Source organism: Bombina bombina, chromosome 1 (genome assembly GCF_027579735.1).
Source record: "Bombina bombina isolate aBomBom1 chromosome 1, aBomBom1.pri, whole genome shotgun sequence".
NCBI classification, from domain to species: domain Eukaryota; kingdom Metazoa; phylum Chordata; class Amphibia; order Anura; family Bombinatoridae; genus Bombina; species Bombina bombina.
Genome location: NC_069499.1, coordinates 77,770,649 through 77,792,711, shown reverse-complemented (window position 1 = coordinate 77,792,711; position 22,063 = coordinate 77,770,649). Strand labels below are relative to the sequence as shown.

Below are 22,063 nucleotides of genomic sequence, written 5' to 3'. Positions count from 1 at the left end.
TAAAAGTATTTCAACAAAATTAGCCCAAAGAGGAAAAACGTCCCAATAAAGGGAAGATTCACCCCTAGTATCAACATACATAATGTGCCTGCCCACTGCCAAAGAAAATTCTGTATAAAGGATTTTAAAAAAAATGTCCCCATCTACTGCATATGACATACTCTTCTGAATTGGAAGTCTCCAAGACCTAGAAGACGAAAGCACTTACCTGCAGTCTAGCTGTCAGTCAGGAAGACAGCTCACAAGGCGTTAGGATACATACTCCTTACAGAGACCTGTAGAAAAAAAAAAGAACAGAGTATCAAACTCTAGCTTTCTGTAGCATGGACAGCAATGTGTTAGGAAACAAAGCAAGGACTACCTCACAGCTTCCTAACTGCTTAAAAGCCACCACTACTCTACTGAAGAGATTGACATGGACTCGGCTAAACCCAAATCCTTGCTTGCAGGGAAAAGTACCCGAAAAAGGAATTAATTTCTTCCGACACCAAACTTCACCTCCTCCATTGACAGAGGCAAAGAGAATGACTGGGGTTTATGGGTAGGTGAGTGACACTTAACAGCTTTGCTGTGGTGCTCTTTGCCTCCTCCTGCAGGCCAGGAGTGATATTCCCACTAGTAATTGAATGACATTGCGGACTCTCCATATCTTAGGAAAGAAATAGGGTATAACACAGACTTACGGTTGTGGGTCAAAAGTTCTCAAAATGCTCCATGTAGGTTTCTTTAGCATAATAATCAATGTAGGTTTAATCAAGGTCAGTCAAGGGGTTAAATCACTGCTTAGAGTGAATGTGTGCCCGTCTGAAAATCCACAAATTACACCACCACTTTATAGTATTAAATTACTTTACAAAGCTTGCAACATACACAAAAGCTCAGTCACACTGAGCTAAAAGTGGTATATATATTATCATCTAGGTACCAGTGTAATGCCTTCATACTGGGTTAGGGCTTCTAACAGCATAGACCCTTGTACCGGAGGTACCCAGAGCTTTGACAAGTGGTACTATAGCACTTGCCCTTTCATTATATTTTGCCCTAATGCAGCTAACGTAAACATCTAACAGGCCAGATTCTTACTCCCTGTCTGTGCTGGTCATCTACTCACATGTATTCAGGAAAAACCTTTGAATCTAACAAGTTAGTGACATTTAAGGACTGGAGAAACACTGGTATAAAGTATAATACAGGGAAAGTGCCAGATAAAATTATATATCACTGTAAAAAAAGGGTCAGGGACATGTGTCAATTATAGGGCCACAGTTAAATATCAGAAGGAAATATGCCATCATGAGGTGTGCCAGGTAAAGTATTCTATAGCCGTTTGCAAAAAACGACATAAGCCTAATCTATGTATGTGATCATTTATGACATAGAAATGGGGTAACAAGAATATTACTTGACACATCATCTGTCTTTTACTAATGTGATACAATATTAAAAACTATTTATATGTGTGTGTGTTTCTCCAAGTTGATTTCTTTATTATTTGTTGCTCTAACATTTACAAAGATTTTCTGCATTTGCCTTTAGAAAAACTGGATGTTAAAATTAATTCCAGAAAACTATATCCGACACCATCTTGTCACATTCTGGGTTATGCACAATTGCCTCTTTTTTTTAACCTAGTCCTATTTGTGTGTTGCAGTTGGGGTACATATGGCAAAAACAGAATTTATGTTTACCTGATAAATTACTTTCTCCAACGGTGTGTCCGGTCCACGGCGTCATCCTTACTTGTGGGATATTCTCTTCCCCAACAGGAAATGGCAAAGAGCCCAGCAAAGCTGGTCACATGATCCCTCCTAGGCTCCGCCTACCCCAGTCATTCGACCGACGTTAAGGAGGAATATTTGCATAGGAGAAACCATATGGTACCGTGGTGACTGTAGTTAAAGAAAATAAATTATCAGACCTGATTAAAAAAAACCAGGGCGGGCCGTGGACCGGACACACCGTTGGAGAAAGTAATTTATCAGGTAAACATAAATTCTGTTTTCTCCAACATAGGTGTGTCCGGTCCACGGCGTCATCCTTACTTGTGGGAACCAATACCAAAGCTTTAGGACACGGATGAAGGGAGGGAGCAAATCAGGTCACCTAAATGGAAGGCACCACGGCTTGCAAAACCTTTCTCCCAAAAATAGCCTCAGAAGAAGCAAAAGTATCAAACTTGTAAAATTTGGTAAAAGTGTGCAGTGAAGACCAAGTCGCTGCCCTACATATCTGATCAACAGAAGCCTCGTTCTTGAAGGCCCATGTGGAAGCCACAGCCCTAGTGGAATGAGCCGTGATTCTTTCGGGAGGCTGCCGTCCGGCAGTCTCGTAAGCCAATCTGATGATGCTTTTAATCCAAAAAGAGAGAGAGGTAGAAGTTGCTTTTTGACCTCTCCTTTTACCGGAATAAACAACAAACAAGGAAGATGTTTGTCTAAAATCCTTTGTAGCATCTAAATAGAATTTTAGAGCGCGAACAACATCCAAATTGTGCAACAAACGTTCCTTCTTTGAAACTGGTTTCGGACACAGAGAAGGTACGATAATCTCCTGGTTAATGTTTTTGTTAGAAACAACTTTTGGAAGAAAACCAGGTTTAGTACGTAAAACCACCTTATCTGCATGGAACACCAGATAAGGAGGAGAACACTGCAGAGCAGATAATTCTGAAACTCTTCTAGCAGAAGAAATTGCAACTAAAAACAAAACTTTCCAAGATAATAACTTAATATCAACGGAATGTAAGGGTTCAAACGGAACCCCCTGAAGAACTGAAAGAACTAAGTTGAGACTCCAAGGAGGAGTCAAAGGTTTGTAAACAGGCTTAATTCTAACCAGAGCCTGAACAAAGGCTTGAACATCTGGCACAGCTGCCAGCTTCTTGTGAAGTAACACAGACAAGGCAGAAATCTGTCCCTTCAGGGAACTAGCAGATAATCCTTTTTCCAATCCTTCTTGAAGGAAGGATAGAATCTTAGGAATCTTAACCTTGTCCCAAGGGAATCCTTTAGATTCACACCAACAGATATATTTTTTCCAAATTTTGTGGTAAATCTTTCTAGTTACAGGCTTTCTGGCCTGAACAAGAGTATCGATAACAGAATCTGAGAACCCTCGCTTCGATAAGATCAAGCGTTCAATCTCCAAGCAGTCAGCTGGAGTGAAACCAGATTCGGATGTTCGAACGGACCCTGAACAAGAAGGTCTCGTCTCAAAGGTAGCTTCCAAGGTGGAGCCGATGACATATTCACCAGATCTGCATACCAAGTCCTGCGTGGCCACGCAGGAGCTATCAAGATCACCGACGCCCTCTCCTGATTGATCCTGGCTACCAGCCTGGGGATGAGAGGAAACGGCGGGAACACATAAGCTAGTTTGAAGGTCCAAGGTGCTACTAGTGCATCCACTAGAGCCGCCTTGGGATCCCTGGATCTGGACCCGTAGCAAGGAACTTTGAAGTTCTGACGAGAGGCCATCAGATCCATGTCTGGAATGCCCCACAGCTGAGTGACTTGGGCAAAGATTTCCGGATGGAGTTCCTACTCCCCCGGATGCAATGTCTGACGACTCAGAAAATCCGCTTCCCAATTTTCCACTCCTGGGATGTGGATAGCAGACAGGTGCCAGGAGTGAGACTCCGCCCATAGAATGATTTTGGTCACTTCTTCCATCGCTAGGGAACTCCTTGTTCCCCCCTGATGGTTGATGTACGCAACAGTTGTCATGTTGTCTGATTGAAACCGTATGAACTTGGCCCTCGCTAGCTGAGGCCAAGCCTTGAGAGCATTGAATATCGCTCTCAGTTCCAGAATATTTATCGGTAGAAGAGATTCTTCCCGAGACCAAAGACCCTGAGCTTTCAGGGATCCCCAGACCGCGCCCCAGCCCATCAGACTGGCGTCGGTCGTGACGATGACCCACTCCGGTCTGCGGAGTGTCATCCCTTGTGACAGGTTGTCCAGGGACAGCCACCAACGGAGTGAGTCTCTGGTCCTCTGATTTACTTGTATCTTCGGAGACAAGTCTGTATAGTCCCCATTCCACTGACTGAGCATGCACAGTTGTAATGGTCTTAGATGAATGCGCGCAAAAGGAACTATGTCCATTGCCGCTACCATCAAACCGATCACTTCCATGCACTGCGCTATGGAAGGAAGAGGAACGGAATGAAGTATCCGACAAGAGTCTAGAAGTTTTGTTTTTCTGGCCTCTGTCAGAAAAATCCTCATTTCTAAGGAGTCTATTATTGTTCCCAAGAAGGGAACCCTTGTTGACGGAGATAGAGAACTCTTTTCCACGTTCACTTTCCATCCGTGAGATCTGAGAAAGGCCAGGACAATGTCCGTGTGAGCCTTTGCTTGAGGAAGGGACGACGCTTGAATCAGAATGTCGTCCAAGTAAGGTACTACAGCAATGCCCCTTGGTCTTAGCACAGCTAGAAGGGACCCTAGTACCTTTGTGAAAATCCTTGGAGCAGTGGCTAATCCGAAAGGAAGCGCCACGAACTGGTAATGCTTGTCCAGGAATGCGAACCTTAGGAACCGATGATGTTCCTTGTGGATAGGAATATGTAGATACGCATCCTTTAAATCCACTGTGGTCATGAATTGACCTTCCTGGATGGAAGGAAGAATAGTTCGAATGGTTTCCATCTTGAACGATGGAACCTTGAGAAACTTGTTTAAGATCTTGAGATCTAAGATTGGTCTGAACGTTCCCTCTTTTTTGGGAACTATGAACAGATTGGAGTAGAACCCCATCCCTTGTTCTCTTAATGGAACAGGATGAATCACTCCCATTTTTAACAGGTCTTCTACACAATGTAAGAATGCCTGTCTTTTTATGTGGTCTGAAGACAACTGAGACCTGTGGAACCTCCCCCTTGGGGGAAGCCCCTTGAATTCCAGAAGATAACCTTGGGAGACTATTTCTAGCGCCCAAGGATCCAGAACATCTCTTGCCCAAGCCTGAGCGAAGAGAGAGAGAGTCTGCCCCCCACCAGATCCGGTCCCGGATCGGGGGCCAACATTTCATGCTGACTTGGTAGCAGTGGCAGGTTTCTTGGCCTGCTTTCCCTTGTTCCAGCCTTGCATTGGTCTCCAAGCTGGCTTGGCTTGAGAAGTATTACCCTCTTGCTTAGAGGACGTAGCACCTTGGGCTGGTCCATTTCTACGAAAGGGACGAAAATTAGGTTTATTTTTTGCCTTGAAAGGCCGATCCTGAGGAAGGGCGTGGCCCTTACCCCCAGTGATATCAGAGATAATCTCTTTCAAGTCAGGGCCAAACAGCGTTTTCCCCTTGAAAGGAATGTTAAGTAGCTTGTTCTTGGAAGACGCATCAGCTGACCAAGATTTCAACCAAAGCGCTCTGCGCGCCACAATAGCAAACCCAGAATTCTTAGCCGCTAACCTAGCCAATTGCAAAGTGGCGTCTAGGGTGAAAGAATTAGCCAATTTGAGAGCATTGATTCTGTCCATAATCTCCTCATAAGGAGGAGAATCACTATCGACCGCCTTTATCAGCTCATCGAACCAGAAACATGCGGCTGTAGCTACAGGGACAATGCATGAAATTGGTTGTAGAAGGTAACCCTGCTGAACAAACATCTTTTTAAGTAAACCTTCTAATTTTTTATCCATAGGATCTTTGAAAGCACAACTATCCTCTATGGGTATAGTGGTGCGTTTGTTTAAAGTGGAAACCGCTCCCTCGACCTTGGGGACTGTCTGCCATAAGTCCTTTCTGGGGTCGACCATAGGAAACAATTTTTTAAATATGGGGGGAGGGACGAAAGGAATACCGGGCCTTTCCCATTCTTTATTAACAATGTCCGCCACCCGCTTGGGTATAGGAAAAGCTTCTGGGAGCCCCGGGACCTCTAGGAACTTGTCCATTTTACATAGTTTCTCTGGGATGACCAAATTCTCACAATCATCCAGAGTGGATAACACCTCCTTAAGCAGAATGCGGAGATGTTCCAACTTAAATTTAAACGTAATCACATCAGGTTCAGCTTGTTGAGAAATGTTCCCTGAATCAGTAATTTCTCCCTCAGACAAAACCTCCCTGGCCCCATCAGACTGGGTTAGGGGCCCTTCAGAACCATTATTATCAGCGTCGTCATGCTCTTCAGTATCTAAAACAGAGCAGTCGCGCTTACGCTGATAAGTGTTCATTTTGGCTAAAATGTTTTTGACAGAATTATCCATTACAGCCGTTAATTGTTGCATAGTAAGGAGTATTGGCGCGCTAGATGTACTAGGGGCCTCCTGAGTGGGCAAGACTCGTGTAGACGAAGGAGGGAATGATGCAGTACCATGCTTACTCCCCTCACTTGAGGAATCATCTTGGGCATCATTGTCATTGTCACATAAATCACATTTATTTAAATGAATGGGAATTCTGGCTTCCCCACATTCAGAACACAGTCTATCTGGTAGTTCAGACATGTTAAACAGGCATAAACTTGATAACAAAGTACAAAAAACGTTTTAAAATAAAACCGTTACTGTCACTTTAAATTTTAAACTGAACACACTTTATTACTGCAATTGCGAAAAAACATGAAGGAATTGTTCAAAATTCACCAAATTTTCACCACAGTGTCTTAAAGCCTTAAAAGTATTGCACACCAAATTTGGAAGCTTTAACCCTTAAAATAACGGAACCGGAGCCGTTTTTAACTTTAACCCCTTTACAGTCCCTGGTATCTGCTTTGCTGAGACCCAACCAAGCCCAAAGGGGAATACGATACCAAATGACGCCTTCAGAAAGTCTTTTCTAAGTATCAGAGCTCCTCTCACATGCGACTGCATGTCATGCCTCTCAAAAACAAGTGCGCAACACCGGCGCGAAAATGAGGCTCTGCCTATGATTTGGGAAAGCCCCTAAAGAATAAGGTGTCTAAAACAGTGCCTGCCGATATTATTATATCAAAATACCCAGAATAAATGATTCCTCAAGGCTAAATATGTGTTAATAATGAATCGATTTAGCCCAGAAAAAGTCTACAGTCTTAATAAGCCCTTGTGAAGCCCTTATTTACGATCTTAATAAACATGGCTTACCGGATCCCATAGGGAAAATGACAGCTTCCAGCATTACATCGTCTTGTTAGAATGTGTCATACCTCAAGCAGCAAGAGACTGCTCACTGTTCCCCCAACTGAAGTTAATTGCTCTCAACAGTCCTGTGTGGAACAGCCATGGATTTTAGTGACGGTTGCTAAAATCATTTTCCTCATACAAACAGAAATCTTCATCTCTTTTCTGTTTCTGAGTAAATAGTACATACCAGCACTATTTCAAAATAACAAACTCTTGATTGAATAATAAAAACTACAGTTAAACACTAAAAAACTCTAAGCCATCTCCGTGGAGATGTTGCCTGTACAACGGCAAAGAGAATGACTGGGGTAGGCGGAGCCTAGGAGGGATCATGTGACCAGCTTTGCTGGGCTCTTTGCCATTTCCTGTTGGGGAAGAGAATATCCCACAAGTAAGGATGACGCCGTGGACCGGACACACCTATGTTGGAGAAAAGGTATAACTGTAGGGGTAAATGTTATAAAAAAGGTTGAGAAATTCATAACCCTTATGATAAAGTAAATACTATCTGAGATGTGGTGGGTTAAGATATTTTCTTGTTTTTTTGGTTAAAAAGAGAATTCCTTTGAGTCACTGAAGTGGACATGCATTATTTTAGTAAAGTCCGGTGAATATCTAAAAAGTCAAACTTTTGGGATGAATGATTTTTGTTACCTACATCTGGTGAAACAAATACAAGGAACAATTCACTCCTCTCTGCAGAGTGATCATTATGGGCCAAGTTGTCAACACAGAGTGACAGAAGACAGTGTCTTCTGTCAGGACACAGTCATAATGTAATTTAAAGGGACAGTCTAGAATATAATTTTTATGGTTTTAAAAGAAAGATAATCCCTTTATTACACACTCCCCAGTTTTGCTCAACCAACACAGTAATAATTAATATACTTTTTACCTCTGTGCATTTAAACACCTTCTGTCAGCCCCCTGATCACATTAATTTTTTTTTATTTATTTATTATCTATTGACTTGCATTTAGTACTGTGTTGTGCTAAATCTTAAATTACTCCTCGAGCATTTACACAATGTTATCTATACGGCCCACATGAACTAGCAGTATCTTGCTGTGAAAGCTAATAAATAAGCATGTGATAAAAGGCTATCTATAGTGACTTAGAAACAGAAATGTAGAGGTTTAAATGTTATTAAGTATATTAATCTTACAATGTTGGTTGTGCAAAGCTGGGGAATGGGTAGTAAAGGCATTATCTATCTTTTAAAACAATAACAATTTTAGTGTAGACTGTCTCTTTAAAAAGGTAACCACATGGTTCTATTGGACACTTAGGAATGGATCTGAATACGCTGGTTAGCCTTTTTTTATATACATACATAAATAAAAAGACGCAATAGATATGACTTTTCGATAAGTGGTGATGATCCCAACAGATACTCTTGCTGAGAACATTCAAAATCAAACAGAGTTTCTGATATTCTGAAGGTTATTTATTATTATTGTTATTTTTGTTATTTGTTCATTTTTTCATTATTTTTATATATGAATATATGCTTAGTCCATCTAGTCTCCCTCCCCCCCCTGGGAGGAAACATAATTTATGCTTACCTGATAAATTTATTTCTCTTGTTGTGTATTCAGTCCACGGATCATCCATTACTTATGGGATATATTCCCTTACCAACAGGAAGTTGCAAGAGGATCACCCAAGCAGAGCTGCTATATAGCTCCTCCCCTCACATGTCATATCCCCTCCTCCCCTCACATGTCATCATATCAGTCATTCGACCGAAACAAGACAAGAAAGGAGAAACCATAGGGTGCAGTGGTGACTGGAGTTTTAATTAAAATTTAGATCTGCCTTAAAAAGACAGGGCGGGCCGTGGACTGAATACACTACAAGAGAAATAAATTTATCAGGTAAGCATAAATTATGTTTTCTCTTGTTAAGTGTATCCAGTCCACGGATCATCCATTACTTATGGGATACCAATACCAAAGCCAAAGTACACGGATGATGGGAGGGACAAGGCAGGAACTTAAACGGAAGGAACCACTGCCTGTAGCACCTTTCTCCCAAAAACAGCCTCCGAAGAAGCAAAAGTGTCAAATTTGTAAAATTTTGAAAAAGTGTGAAGCGAAGACCAAGTTGCAGCCTTGCAAATCTGTTCAACAGAGGCCTCATTCTTAAAGGCCCAGGTGGAAGCCACAGCTCTAGTGGAATGAGCTGTAATTCTTTCAGGGGGCTGCTGTCCAGCAGTCTCATAGGATAAACGTATTATGCTACGAAGCCAAAAGGAGAGAGAGGTTGCCGAAGCCTTTTGACCTCTCCTCTGACCAGAGTACACGACAAACAGAGAAGAAGTTTGACGAAAATCTTTAGTTTCCTGTAAATAGAACTTCAGGGCACGGACTACGTCCAGATTATGCAAAAGTCGTTCCTTCTTTGAAGAAGGATTAGGACATAATGATGGAACAACAATCTCCTGATTGATATTCCTGTTAGAAACCACCTTAGGTAAAAACCCAGGTTTAGTACGCAGAACTACCTTGTCTGAATGGAAAATCAGATAAGGAGAATCACAATGTAAGGCCGATAACTCAGAGACTCTTCGAGCCGAGGAAATAGCCATCAAAAACAGAACTTTCCAAGATAAAAGCTTAATATCAATGGAATGAAGGGGTTCAAACTGAACCCCTTGAAGAACTTTAAGAACCAAGTTTAAGCTCCACGGAGGAGCAACAGTCTTAAACACAGGCTTAATCCTAGCCAAAGCCTGACAAAAAGCCTGGACGTCTGGAACTTCTGCCAGACGTTTGTGTAAGAGAATAGACAGAGCAGAAATCTGTCCCTTTAACGAACTAGCAGATAAGCCCTTTTCTAAACCCTCTTGTAGAAAGGACAATATCCTAGGAATCCTAACCCTACTCCATGAGTAACCCTTGGATTCGCACCAATATAAATATTTACGCCATATCTTATGGTAAATTTTTCTGGTAACAGGCTTTCGTGCCTGTATTAAGGTATCAATAACTGACTCCGAGAAGCCACGCTTTGATAGGATCAAGCGTTCAATCTCCATGCAGTCAGCCTCAGAGAAATTAGATTTGGATGTTTGAAAGGACCTTGTATTAGAAGGTCCTGCCTCAGAGGTAGAGACCATGGTGGACAGAACGACATGTCCACTAGGTCTGCATACCAGGTCCGGCGTGGCCACGCAGGCGCTATCAGAATCACTGATGCTCTCTCCTGTTTGATCTTGGCAATCAGTCGAGGTAGCATCGGAAATGGTGGAAACACATAAGCCATGTTGAAGACCCAAGGGGCTGTCAGAGCATCTATCAGCGCCGCTCCCGGGTCCCTGGACCTGGATCCGTAACAAGGAAGCTTGGCGTTCTGGTGAGACGCCATGAGATCCAGATTTGGTTTGCCCCAACGATGAATCAGTTGAGCGAAGACCTCCGGATGAAGTTCCCAATCCCTCGGATGAAAAGTCTGGCGACTTAGAAAATCCGCCTCCCAGTTCTCCACGCCTGGGATGTAGATCGCTGACAGGTGGCAAGAGTGAAACTCTGCCCAGCGAATTATCTTTGAGACTTCCAACATCGCTAGGGAACTCCTGGTTCCCCCTTGATGGTTGATGTAAGCCACAGTCGTGATGTTGTCCGACTGAAATCTGATGAACCTCAGTGTTGCTAACTGAGGCCAAGCTAGAAGAGCATTGAATATTGCTCTCAACTCCAGAATATTTATTGGGAGGAGTTTCTCCTCCTGAGTCCATAATCCCTGAGCCTTCAGGGAGCTCCAGACTGCGCCCCAACCTAGAAGGCTGGCATCTGTTGTTACAATTTTCCAATCTGGCCTGCGAAAGGTCATCCCCTTGGACAGATGGACCCGAGAAAGCCACCAGAGAAGAGAATCTCTGGTCTCTTGATCCAGATTTAGTAGAGGGGACAAATCTGAGTAATCCCCATTCCACTGACTTAGCATGCATAATTGCAGCGGTCTGAGATGCAGGCGCGCAAATGGCACTATGTCCATTGCTGCTACCATTAAGCCGATTACTTCCATGCACTGAGCCACTGACGGGCGTGGAATGGAATGAAGGACACGGCAAGCATTTAGAAGTTTTGATAACCTGGCCTCCGTCAGGAAAATTTTCATTTCTACAGAATCTATCAGAGTCCCTAGGAAGGAGAGACTCTTGTGAGTGGTGATAGAGAACTCTTTTCCACGTTCACCTTCCACCCATGCGACCTCAGAAATGCCAGAACTATCTCTGTATGAGACTTGGTAATTTGAAAACTTGACGCTTGTATCAGAATGTCGTCTAGGTACGGAGCCACCGCTATGCCTCGCGGTCTTAGTACCGCTAGGAGTGAGCCCAGAACCTTTGTAAAAATTCTCGGGGCCGTAGCTAACCCGAAGGGAAGAGCTACAAACTGGTAATGCCTGTTTAGAAAGGCAAATCTTAGGTACCGATAATGATCTTTTTGAATCGGTATATGAAGGTAGGCATCCTTTAAGTCCACTGTGGTCATGTATTGACCCTCTTGGATCATGGGAAGGATGGTTCGAATAGTTTCCATTTTGAATGACGGAACTCTTAGGAATTTGTTTATGATTTTTAGGTCCAAGATTGGTCTGAAGGTTCCCTCTTTCTTGGGAACCACAAACAGATTTGAGTAAAACCCTTGCCCTTGTTCCGTCCTCGGAACTGGGTGGATCACCCCCATTACTAAGAGGTCTTGTACACAGCATAGAAATGCCTCTTTCTTTATTTGGTTTGCTGATAACCTTGAAAGATGAAATCTCCCTTGTGGAGGAGAAGCTTTGAAGTCCAGAAGATATCCCTGAGATATGATCTCAAACGCCCAGGGATCCTGGACATCTCTTGCCCAAGCCTGGGCGAAGAGAGATAGTCTGCCCCCCACTAGATCTGTTTCCGGATAGCGGGCCCTCTCTTCATGCTGTCTTAGGGGCAGAAGTAGGCTTTCTGGCCTGCTTGCCCTTGTTCCAGGTCTGGTTAACTTTCCAGCCCTGTCTGTAACGAGCAACGGGTCCTTCCTGTTTTGGAGCGGAGGAAGTTGATGCTGCTCCTGCCTTGAAGTTACGAAAGGCACGAAAATTAGACTGTTTGGCATTTGATTTGTCCCTGTCCTGAGGAAGAGTATGACCCTTACCTCCAGTAATGTCAGCAATAATTTCTTTCAAGCCGGGCCCGAATAAGGTCTGCCCTTTGAAAGGAATATTAAGCAATTTAGATTTAGAAGTCACATCAGCTGACCAGGATTTAAGCCATAGCGCTCTGCGCGCCTGGATGGCGAATCCAGAGTTCTTAGCCGTTAGTTTGGTTAAATGTACAACGGCATCAGAAACAAATGCATTAGCTAGCTTAAGTGCTTTAAGCTTGGCCATAATCTCATCCAATCGAGCTGTGCGAATGGCCTCTTCCAGAGACTCAAACCAGAATGCCGCAGCAGCAGTGACAGGCGCAATGCATGCAAGGGGCTGTAAGATAAAACCTTGTTGAACAAACATTTTCTTAAGGTAACCTAATTTTTTATCCATTGGATCCGAAAAAGCACAACTATCCTCCACCGGGATAGTGGTACGTTTAGCTAAAGTAGAAACTGCTCCCTCCACCTTAGGGACCGTCTGCCATAAGTCTCTTGTGGTGGCGTCTATTGGAAACATTTTTCTAAATATAGGAGGAGGGGAAAAGGGCACACCAGGTCTATCCCACTCCTTGCTAATAATTTCTGTAAGCCTTTTAGGTATAGGAAAAACGTCAGTACACACCGGTACCGCAAAGTATCTATCCAACCTACATGTTTTCTCTGGAATTGCAACCGTGTTACAATCATTCAGAGCCGCTAATACCTCCCCTAGCAATACACGGAGGTTCTCAAGCTTAAATTTAAAATTAGAAATCTCTGAATCCGGTCTCCCTGGATCAGATCCGTCACCCACAGAATGAAGCTCTCCGTCCTCATGTTCTGCGAATTGTGACGCAGTATCAGACATGGCTCTCACATCATCAGCGCGCTCTGTCCTTAGCTATCACGCTTACCTCTTAATTCAGGCAATTTAGATAACACCTCTGTCATAACAGCAGCCATGTCCTGCAAAGTGATTTGTATGGGCCTCTCTGATGTACTTGGCGCCACAATATCACGCGCCTCCTGAGCGGGAGGCGAAGGTACTGACACGTGAGGGGAGTTAGTCGGCATAACTTCCCCCTCGTTGTCTGGTGATAAATTTCTTTACAGATATAAATTGACTTTTATTCAAAGTGACATCAATACATTTAGTACACATATTTCTGTGGGGCTCCACATTGGCCTTCAAACATAGTGAACAAACAGATTCATCTGTGTCAGACATGTTTAAACAGACTAGCAATGAGACTAGCAAGCTTGGAAAATCTTTTCAAATAAGTTTACAAGCAATATAAAAAACGCTACTGCGCCTTTAAGAAGCACAAAAAATCGTCACAGTTGAAATAACAATGAACCAAATCAGTTATAGCAACCAAATTTTCACAGTAAATGTATTAAGTTAGCAAAGCATTGCACCCACTAGCAAATGGATGATTAACCCCTTAATACCCAAAAACGGATAATCAATTTAACAATTAACGTTTTTATCACAGTCAAAACACACTGTCACAGGTCTGCTGTGACTGATTACCTCCCTCAAAATGAATTTTGAAGACCCCTGAGCTCTCTAGAGACGTCCTGGATCAAGGAGGAAGAAGCAGGAAGACTAACTGAATTTTTACTGCGCAAAAAAGCGCTAAAATAGGCCCCTCCCACTCCTATTACAACAGTGGGAAACCTCAGTTAACCATTTCTATGTAGAAATAAACGACAGCCATGTGGAAAATCATGCCCCAAAAGATTTATCACCAAAGTACCTCACAAAAAAACGAATAACATGCCAGTAAACGTTTTAAACATGCACTTTAAAAGTTAGGTAGTGTTATTAATAAGCCTGCTACCAGTCGCTTCTACTGCAGTTAAGGCTCATACATTACTTCAGTATTAACAGTATTTTCTTAGTCAAATTCCATTCCTTAGAAAATTACTTATTGTACATACATTCATCAGCCTGATACCAGTCGCTACTGCATTTAAGGCTGTACTTACATTACATCGGTATCAGCAGTATTTTCTTAGTCAATTCCATTCCTTAGAAAAATAATTTACTGCACATACCTTGTTTGCAGGATTCCCCACACGCTATTCCCTTTCTGAAAGTTACCTCACTCCTCAGAATGTGCGAGAACAGCCAGTGGATCTTAGTTACTTCTGCTAAGAACATAGAAAAAACGCAGGCAGATTCTTCTTCCAAATACTGCCTGAGCACAAACAGCACACTCCGGTGCCATTTAAAATAACAAAAACTTTTGATTGAAGAAATAAACTAAGTATAAAAAACACCACAGACCTCTCACAATGACCTATCTAGTTGAGTTGCAAGAGAATGACTGGATATGACATGTGAGGGGAGGAGCTATATAGCAGCTCTGCTTGGGTGATCCTCTTGCAACTTCCTGTTGGTAAGGGAATATATCCCATAAGTAATGGATGATCCGTGGACTGAATACACTTAACAAGAGAAATATATTTCTTTAGAGAGAACAGCCGCTCTACTCCAGATTGCTCTCCATGTTTACGTCATGATAGGGAAGACTACTGTAGTTTTCAATCTAGAAACAAATTCTGGGACGGTCAACCATCAAGGCTGTTGAGAATGGTTAGAGACTATAACACTAATAGATCCAATTTATATTTTTATGTTTATACATTGAAATGTGATCTGCTGTCCTTACATAGTTTTGTTAATTTTATATGAAACGACTGCTGGAATCATATGTACTATGCAAAATTTCAATAAAATGACAAACATAAAAAGGTAACCACAGGAGTGTCTTAATACATTACATCCCTAAGACATTTTATATGGTAGACATGTCATGTTTGGTATCAAAATAATCCCCACGGTTCCACAATGTAAGTGATCAAAGGCAAAGGTGTATTGTTTCCTAATATACCTAAAAAGATATAAGTATCATATAGTTGCAGCAAGGCTTAAAGGGATAGTAAACCCCAAAAAATTATTTTAAGATTAAGACAGAACATACAATTTTAAACAACTTTACAATTTAATTCTGTTATCAAATTTTCTCCATTCTCTTGTTATCCATTGCTGAAGGGACAGCAATGCACTACTCTCAGGAAGCTGAAAATATCTATTTAGCCAATCACAAGAGAAAAAAAAATGTGTGCAGGCACCAATCAGCAGCAGCTCCAACTAGTGTAGGATATGTGCGTATTCATTTTTTAACAAGAGATACTAAGTGAAGGAAGGACATTTGAAAATAGAAGTGAATTTAAAAGTGTCTTAAAATGGCATGCTCTATCTGAATCAAGCACGTTTAATTTTGACTTTCCTATCCCTTTAAGAGCTGGTTTATAGCCTGCCATAAAGGGGTGGCTACATACCTTGCCCCCTCTCTGAAAGATCTGACCAGAAACATGACCTTGACCAAAGAACATATTTAATGTTGTATCTAGCTAAATTATATTGTCAATTGCATAGGAGGCTCCTAACAACCATGTACTTGACCATTATTTTTTTCAATTTCTAGTAAAACTAAAGCTGGGGTTCACAGAATGTAGCCCCCTAAACAAAAACCAGATGGTAAAGAAACTGCAAATATATATATTTAACTAAATCTTGTTGGCAGGGTAAATAGATGTTGCCATTTTAAGCTATGTGAGTTCAGTAGCATTCAGCCAAACAGGAGACAGTTAAAGGGACACTGTACCCAAAAAATTTCTTTCGTGATTCAGATTGAGCATGACATTTTAAGCAACTTTCTAATTTACTCCTATTATCAAATATTCTTCATTCTCTTGGTATCTTTATTTGAAATGCAAGAATGTAAGTTTAGATGCCAGCCCATTTTTGGTGAACAACCTGGGTTGTCCTTGCTGATTGGTGGATAAATCCATCCACCAATAAAAAAGTGCTGTCCAGAGTACTGAAACCAAAAAAAAAAAGCTTAGATGCCTTCTTTTTCAAATACTTAGAGCAAGAGAACAAAGAAAAATTGATAATAGGAATCAATTAGAAAGTGGTTTAAAATTGCATGCTCTATCTGAATTATAAAAGAAAAAATTAGGGTAAAGTGTCCCTTTAAAGGGCCACTAAACCCAAAATCTTTCTTTCATGATTCAGATAGAGAATAGAAATTGAAACAACATTACAATTTACTTCTATTATTTATTTTGCTTCATTTTTTAGATATCCTTAGTTGAAGAAAAAGCAATGCACATGGTGAACCAATCACACGAGGCTTCTATTTGCAGCAACCAATCAGCAGCTACTGAGCATATCTAGATATGCTTTTCAGCAAAGAATATCAAGAGAATAAAACAAATTAGATAACATAAGTAAATTAGAAAGATGTTTAAAATTGCATTCTCTTTCTAAATTATGAAAGAAAAAATGTGGGTGTCATGTCCCTTTAAGCTTAAAAATAAAATGACAACTTATATTAAATGAATAAAAATGAAATCCAGTATTCTTTTTAATAGCTGGTCCTAGCGTATATCCTTTCTCCTAGGCAAGGTACCACAGGTAACAAAACCAGAACTTGAAAAGGACGCTAAATAATTTTATTTTTTCAGGATTCAGGTAGAGCATGCGATTTTAAACAACTTTCCAATTTACTTCTATTATCTAATTTGGTTTGTTTTCTTTGTATAGTTTGTTCAAAAGGATACCTAGGTAGACTCAGGAGCTGCTGATTGATGGTTGCACATATATGCCTCATGTTATTCGCTCACCCAATGCATTCAGATAGCTGCCAGTAGTGCATTGCTTCTTCAACAAAGGATACCAAGAGAATTAAGCAAATTAGAAAGAGTTGGGTTTCATATCCCTTTAATATACACCACTGACACCCATCTTCAAGTTGTAAAAGTATGTGCATGTGTGCCTATACATTAGGTAAAGTGTCAGTGTATGTGACATACGACCCATTAGACCCTTAAAAGAGACATAACAGTGGTAATAGCATGCTCTTATATATTGAAGCATATTATAGCACTACTACTTGCATATAACTCTTTACCCCCTAGTGTGGATTCAAAGTCAGCTCATGACTGGCATTACAGTAATGGTCCAAAGCATAATAATATGGCCCCTCCAGCCAATCAGGGGCAGTATAGGTGTATAGTTGCAAATCACCAGCCATGCTCAGCTCGGGACCAGCAGTGCATTATGGGGGTGGGTTACATATAGTTTATTTTAAGCAATGATACAATACCGGAAGGCTCTTGCACATTAGGAGTATTGTTCCCTTAATCTAATTCTGTACGTAGAGAACATCTAAAACTAGACTGTGGCCACAAATAAAAATTCCTTTATAGACCCTGAAGCCCGTAAAACGCACAATTTGTCACGTATCAACATCAGACTTCACTCATGTAAACATCCCACTAGGACAATAAGAATCATACCTGAATAACTTTGTAGAAGTAAGCATACTGTCGCGCCGTGTTTTTATACTGGCTGAAGACATCATGAATGGCTTGGGTTGACTGAAGATATTGTATTTCATTCTCTTCAAAATACAAAGGCGTATCATATTCGCTCGGGAGGGTTTTGATGTATGGTAACCAGAAAGAATTGGGATCCACTCGCTCACACAGGAGGTGAAAAGCCAAAGTAATATTTCCCATGGCTTGTAAAATTCTGTCTTGTGTGTAAAGAGGTCCTAACAAACAAGCAAATATTTATGTATATATAAAATATATATGTGCAAATTACAGGAAATATTTTATTTTAGACTACTAGATGACTTATGCGGCAAGCCCTACATCACCAAGGCAAATTGTGCTATAACAACTAGGAGACAAAACTAAGACAATAAATGTGCCTATAAATCAAAATAGAACCTATTATATACCTGCACAAATTATTAAAATAAATTTTTTTAACTATGACTAAAAACTATTGCCCATGTGTTTTTATTGTTTGTTTTATTTTCTTGTTCTTGGAAAGAAAAGTTTACACCTGAACTTTATCGCTTTACATTACAGTTTTCAAGTACTGTGCTTTATACCCTTACCTAATACAGAATTTTTAGCAGACTCGACAGTCATCAACATCTTCCTAGGAACCCAAAGGAATAATTCTTCCGCCTGGAGAAAAAAAAAAAAAGTTTTACTTTCAAAGTACTATTTAGAGTACTTAGACATTCTACTGCCATAACAAAAAAAAATAGTCTGTTAAAGGAACATAAAAATGGGGAAAAGAAAATGCTCTGTCATTTTTCATATACCTATGTGTTTAACCCCTTCAAATAGGTTAAACACACATTTAAAGTCAGCTCCAGTGCAGCAATTCCCTACTGAGTGCTAGCTAAACACATCTGGTGAGCAAATGACAAAAGAGATGTGTAGCCACCAATCATCTGCTAGATTCCAGTAGTGTGTTGCTGCTCCTGAGTCTACCTAGGTATGCTTTTTAACAAAGGATACCAGAAGAACAAAGTAAATGGCATGGTTTATATGAACCACAAAATGAAATTCTGACTTTAATGGCCCTTTAAATCATATTGGAAATTCTGTGTGCTTGATTAAAGGGACAGTCTCTAGACTCAATACAAAATTTTGATTACTTCTTGTTACATACCAGAGAAGCATCCTGCAACTGGTCCCACATCTATAAATTTGTAAGTACATGAAACATTTAAATACTCATTGTTTGTAAAGAGCAGAAAATGGCCGCTAATCTCCGCCAACCTATTGCATGTATATTTAGCTGTGTTAAGTTTCTCCAAACATGAATCTTAGGGGCCTATTTACCAAATGTCTGTTCGACATGATCCGATCAGCGGATCATGTCCGACAGACATCGCTGAATGCGGACAGCATACACTCTCTGCATTCAGCATTGCACAAGCAGTTCTGGTGAACTGCTGGTGCAATGCCACCTCCTGCAGATTCATGGCCAATCTAGCTAGCAGGGGGTGTCAATCAACCCGATCGTATCTCATCGAGTCGATTGCTGTCCATGGCCTCAGAGCAGGTGGACAGGTTATGGAGCAGCGGTCTTTAGACCGCTGCTTCATAACTTGGTGTTTCTGGCGAGCCTGAAGGCTCCCCAGAAACACGGGGCATCAATATTGATAAATAGGACCCTTAGTTTCCCTGATTTGTGCAGGTGGAAATTGAAATAGCTAACTGAAAAATATTAAACGAGCACTGCTAAACTGTCATACAAGAAAACATCTAACTAGACAAGAAGAAAGCTTTGGGTGGAGCATGGAGACCATTTTCAGCTGCTAACAAACAATTTAAAGTTTCATGTACTTCTTACAGCTTATAGATGTGGTACCCACTACAAGATGCTTGTCTGGTGTGTAACAATAAGTAATGAAGAGTAAGTATTGGGTCTAGACTGTCCCTTTAATACAGGACAACACAAGAATCTAAATAATGATGTCATATTTACATAGTTGTTATAATTAAAACTAAGCTAGGACATAAATATATTTAGACCTAAAACACTTGGAAGGCTTCATGCAAACAGTAGTTTAAGTTTTAATTTAAAGTATTTTCACTCTTCTATAGAGTTAGAAGCAACACATTTATACTAAGGCAAAATATTCAGCATTGAACTGAGAAGGGATGTGTAGGTTATATTTTCAAGTCATAATTATTTACAAAGAGAAAATTCTGCTTCAGGCATTATTTTAATCCAAACTCACGATTAATAGTCACATGGCAGACACCCGCTGATTCAATTTACCAAGAAGAAAAAAGGAAATTTATGCTTACCTGATAAAATTATTTCTTTTACGATATGATGAGTCCACGGATTTCATCCTTACTTATGGGATTACGCCTCCTGGTTAGCAGGAGGAGGCAAAGAGCACCACAGCAGAGCTGTATATATAGCTCCTCCCTTCCCTCCCACGCCAGTCATTCGACCGAAGTTAGGAAGAGAAAGGAAAAGCCAAGGTGCAGAGGTGACTAAAGTTTAACAAAAATAAAAACCTGTCTTAGAAATTAACAGGGCGGGCCGTGGACTCGTCATATCGTAAAAGAAATAAATTTAACAGGTAAGCATAAATTTCCTTTTCTTTTACAAGATATGACGAGTCCACGGATTTCATCCTTACTTATGGGATACAATACCAAAGCTATAGGACACGGATGAAAGGGAGGGACAAGACAGGAACCTAAACGGAAGGCACCACTGCTTGAAGAATCTTTCTCACAAAAACAGCCTCGGACAAGGCAAAAGTATCAAATTTGGAAAAAGTGTGAAGAGACGACCAAGTTGCAGCCTTGCAAATCTGTTCAACAGAAGCATCATTTTTAAATGCCCATGAGGAAGCCACAGCCCTTGTAGAATGAGCCGTAATTCTTTCAGGAGGCTGCTGTCCAGCAGTCTCATATGCAAAACGGATGATACTCTTCAGCCAAAAAGAAAGAGGTAGCCGTAGCTTTCTGGCCCCTACGCTTTCCAGAAAAAACAACAAATAATGAAGATGATTGACGAAAATCTTTAGTCGCCTGCAAGTAAACCCTTCAGGGCACGGACCACGTCCAAGTTATGTAACAGGTGCTCCTTCTTAGAAGGATTAGGACACAAGGAAGGAACAACAATTTCCTGATTAATATTCTTATTAGAAACAACCTTAGGAAGGAAACCAGGTTTGGTACTCAAGACCACCTTATCAGAATGGAAAATAAGATAAGGAGAATCACATTGTAAAGCTGAAAGCTCAGAAACTCTGCGAGCAGAAGAAATGGTAACCAAAAATAAAACTTTCCAAGATAACAACTTAATATCTATGGAATGCATAGGTTCAAACGGAACCCCTTGAAGAACATTAAGAACTAAATTCAAACTCCAAGGAGGAGCAATTGGTCTAAACACCGGCCTGATTCTAGTCAGAGCCTGACAAAAAGATTGAACGTCTGGAACATCTGACAGACGTTTGTGTAACAGAATAGACAAAGCAGAAATCTGTCCCTTTAAGGAACTTGCTGATAACCCTTTCTCCAATCCTTCTTGGAGAAAAGATAAAATCCTGGGAATCCTAACCCTACTCCATGAGTAGTCCTTGGATTTGCACCAATAAATAATTACGCCATATCTTATGGTAAATCTTTCTAGTAACAGGCTTATGTGCCTGAATCAAGGTATCAATGACCGAATCAGAGAACCCTCGCTTAGATAAAATCAAGCGTTCAATCTCCAAGTAGTCAGCTGTAGAGAAACTAGATTCGGGTGATGGAAGGGTCCCTGAATGAGAAGGTCCTGCCTCAATGGAAGCTTCCACTGTGGCAGAGAGGACATGTCCACCAGATCGGCATACCAAGTCCTGCGAGGCCACAGTCCTGTGAGAATCACCGAAGCCCTCTCCTGTTTGATCCGAGCGATCACCCGGGGAAGGAGAGCAAACGGTGGAAACACATAAGCTAGGTTGAACGACCAAGGCATCTATTAGTTCGGCCTGAGGATCCCTGGACCTGGATCCGTATCTCAGAAGCTTGGCATTCTGACGAGATGCCATAAGACCCAGCTCCGGTCTGCCCCATCTGAAAATCAGGGTGGCAAAGACCTCCGGATGGAGTTCCCATTCCCCCGGATGAAACGTCTGTCTGCTAAAAAAATCCGCTTCCCAGTTGTCCACTCCTGGGATGTAGATTGCCGACAGATAACAAGAGTGAGCCTCCGCCCACCAAATTATCTTGGATACTTCTGTCATCGCTAAGGAACTCCTTGTTCCTCCCTGATGATTGATGTAAGCCACAGTTGTGATGTTGTCCGACTGAAATCGGATGAATTTGGCCGAAGCCAACTGAGGCCAAGCCTGAAGTGCACTGAATATTGCTCTCAACTCCAGAATATTGATTGGAAGTAGAGACTCCGACCGAGTCCACACACCCTGAGCCTTCAAGGAA

General features: G+C 41.3%; 1 protein-coding gene across 1 annotated transcript in view; it reads right to left on the bottom strand.

The window, feature by feature from the left end:
* SETD3 (SET domain containing 3, actin histidine methyltransferase) overlaps window positions 1–22,063 on the bottom strand; it is a 400,546-nt gene that overhangs the window by 349,266 nt on the left and 29,217 nt on the right. The window contains exons 5-6 of the mRNA XM_053697484.1: window positions 18,211–18,283; window positions 17,600–17,856 (exon numbers count right to left, since the gene is read on the bottom strand). Of these exons, the coding sequence (XP_053553459.1) occupies window positions 17,600–17,856; window positions 18,211–18,283 (330 nt within the window). The remainder of the gene's footprint in view (window positions 1–17,599; window positions 17,857–18,210; window positions 18,284–22,063) is intronic.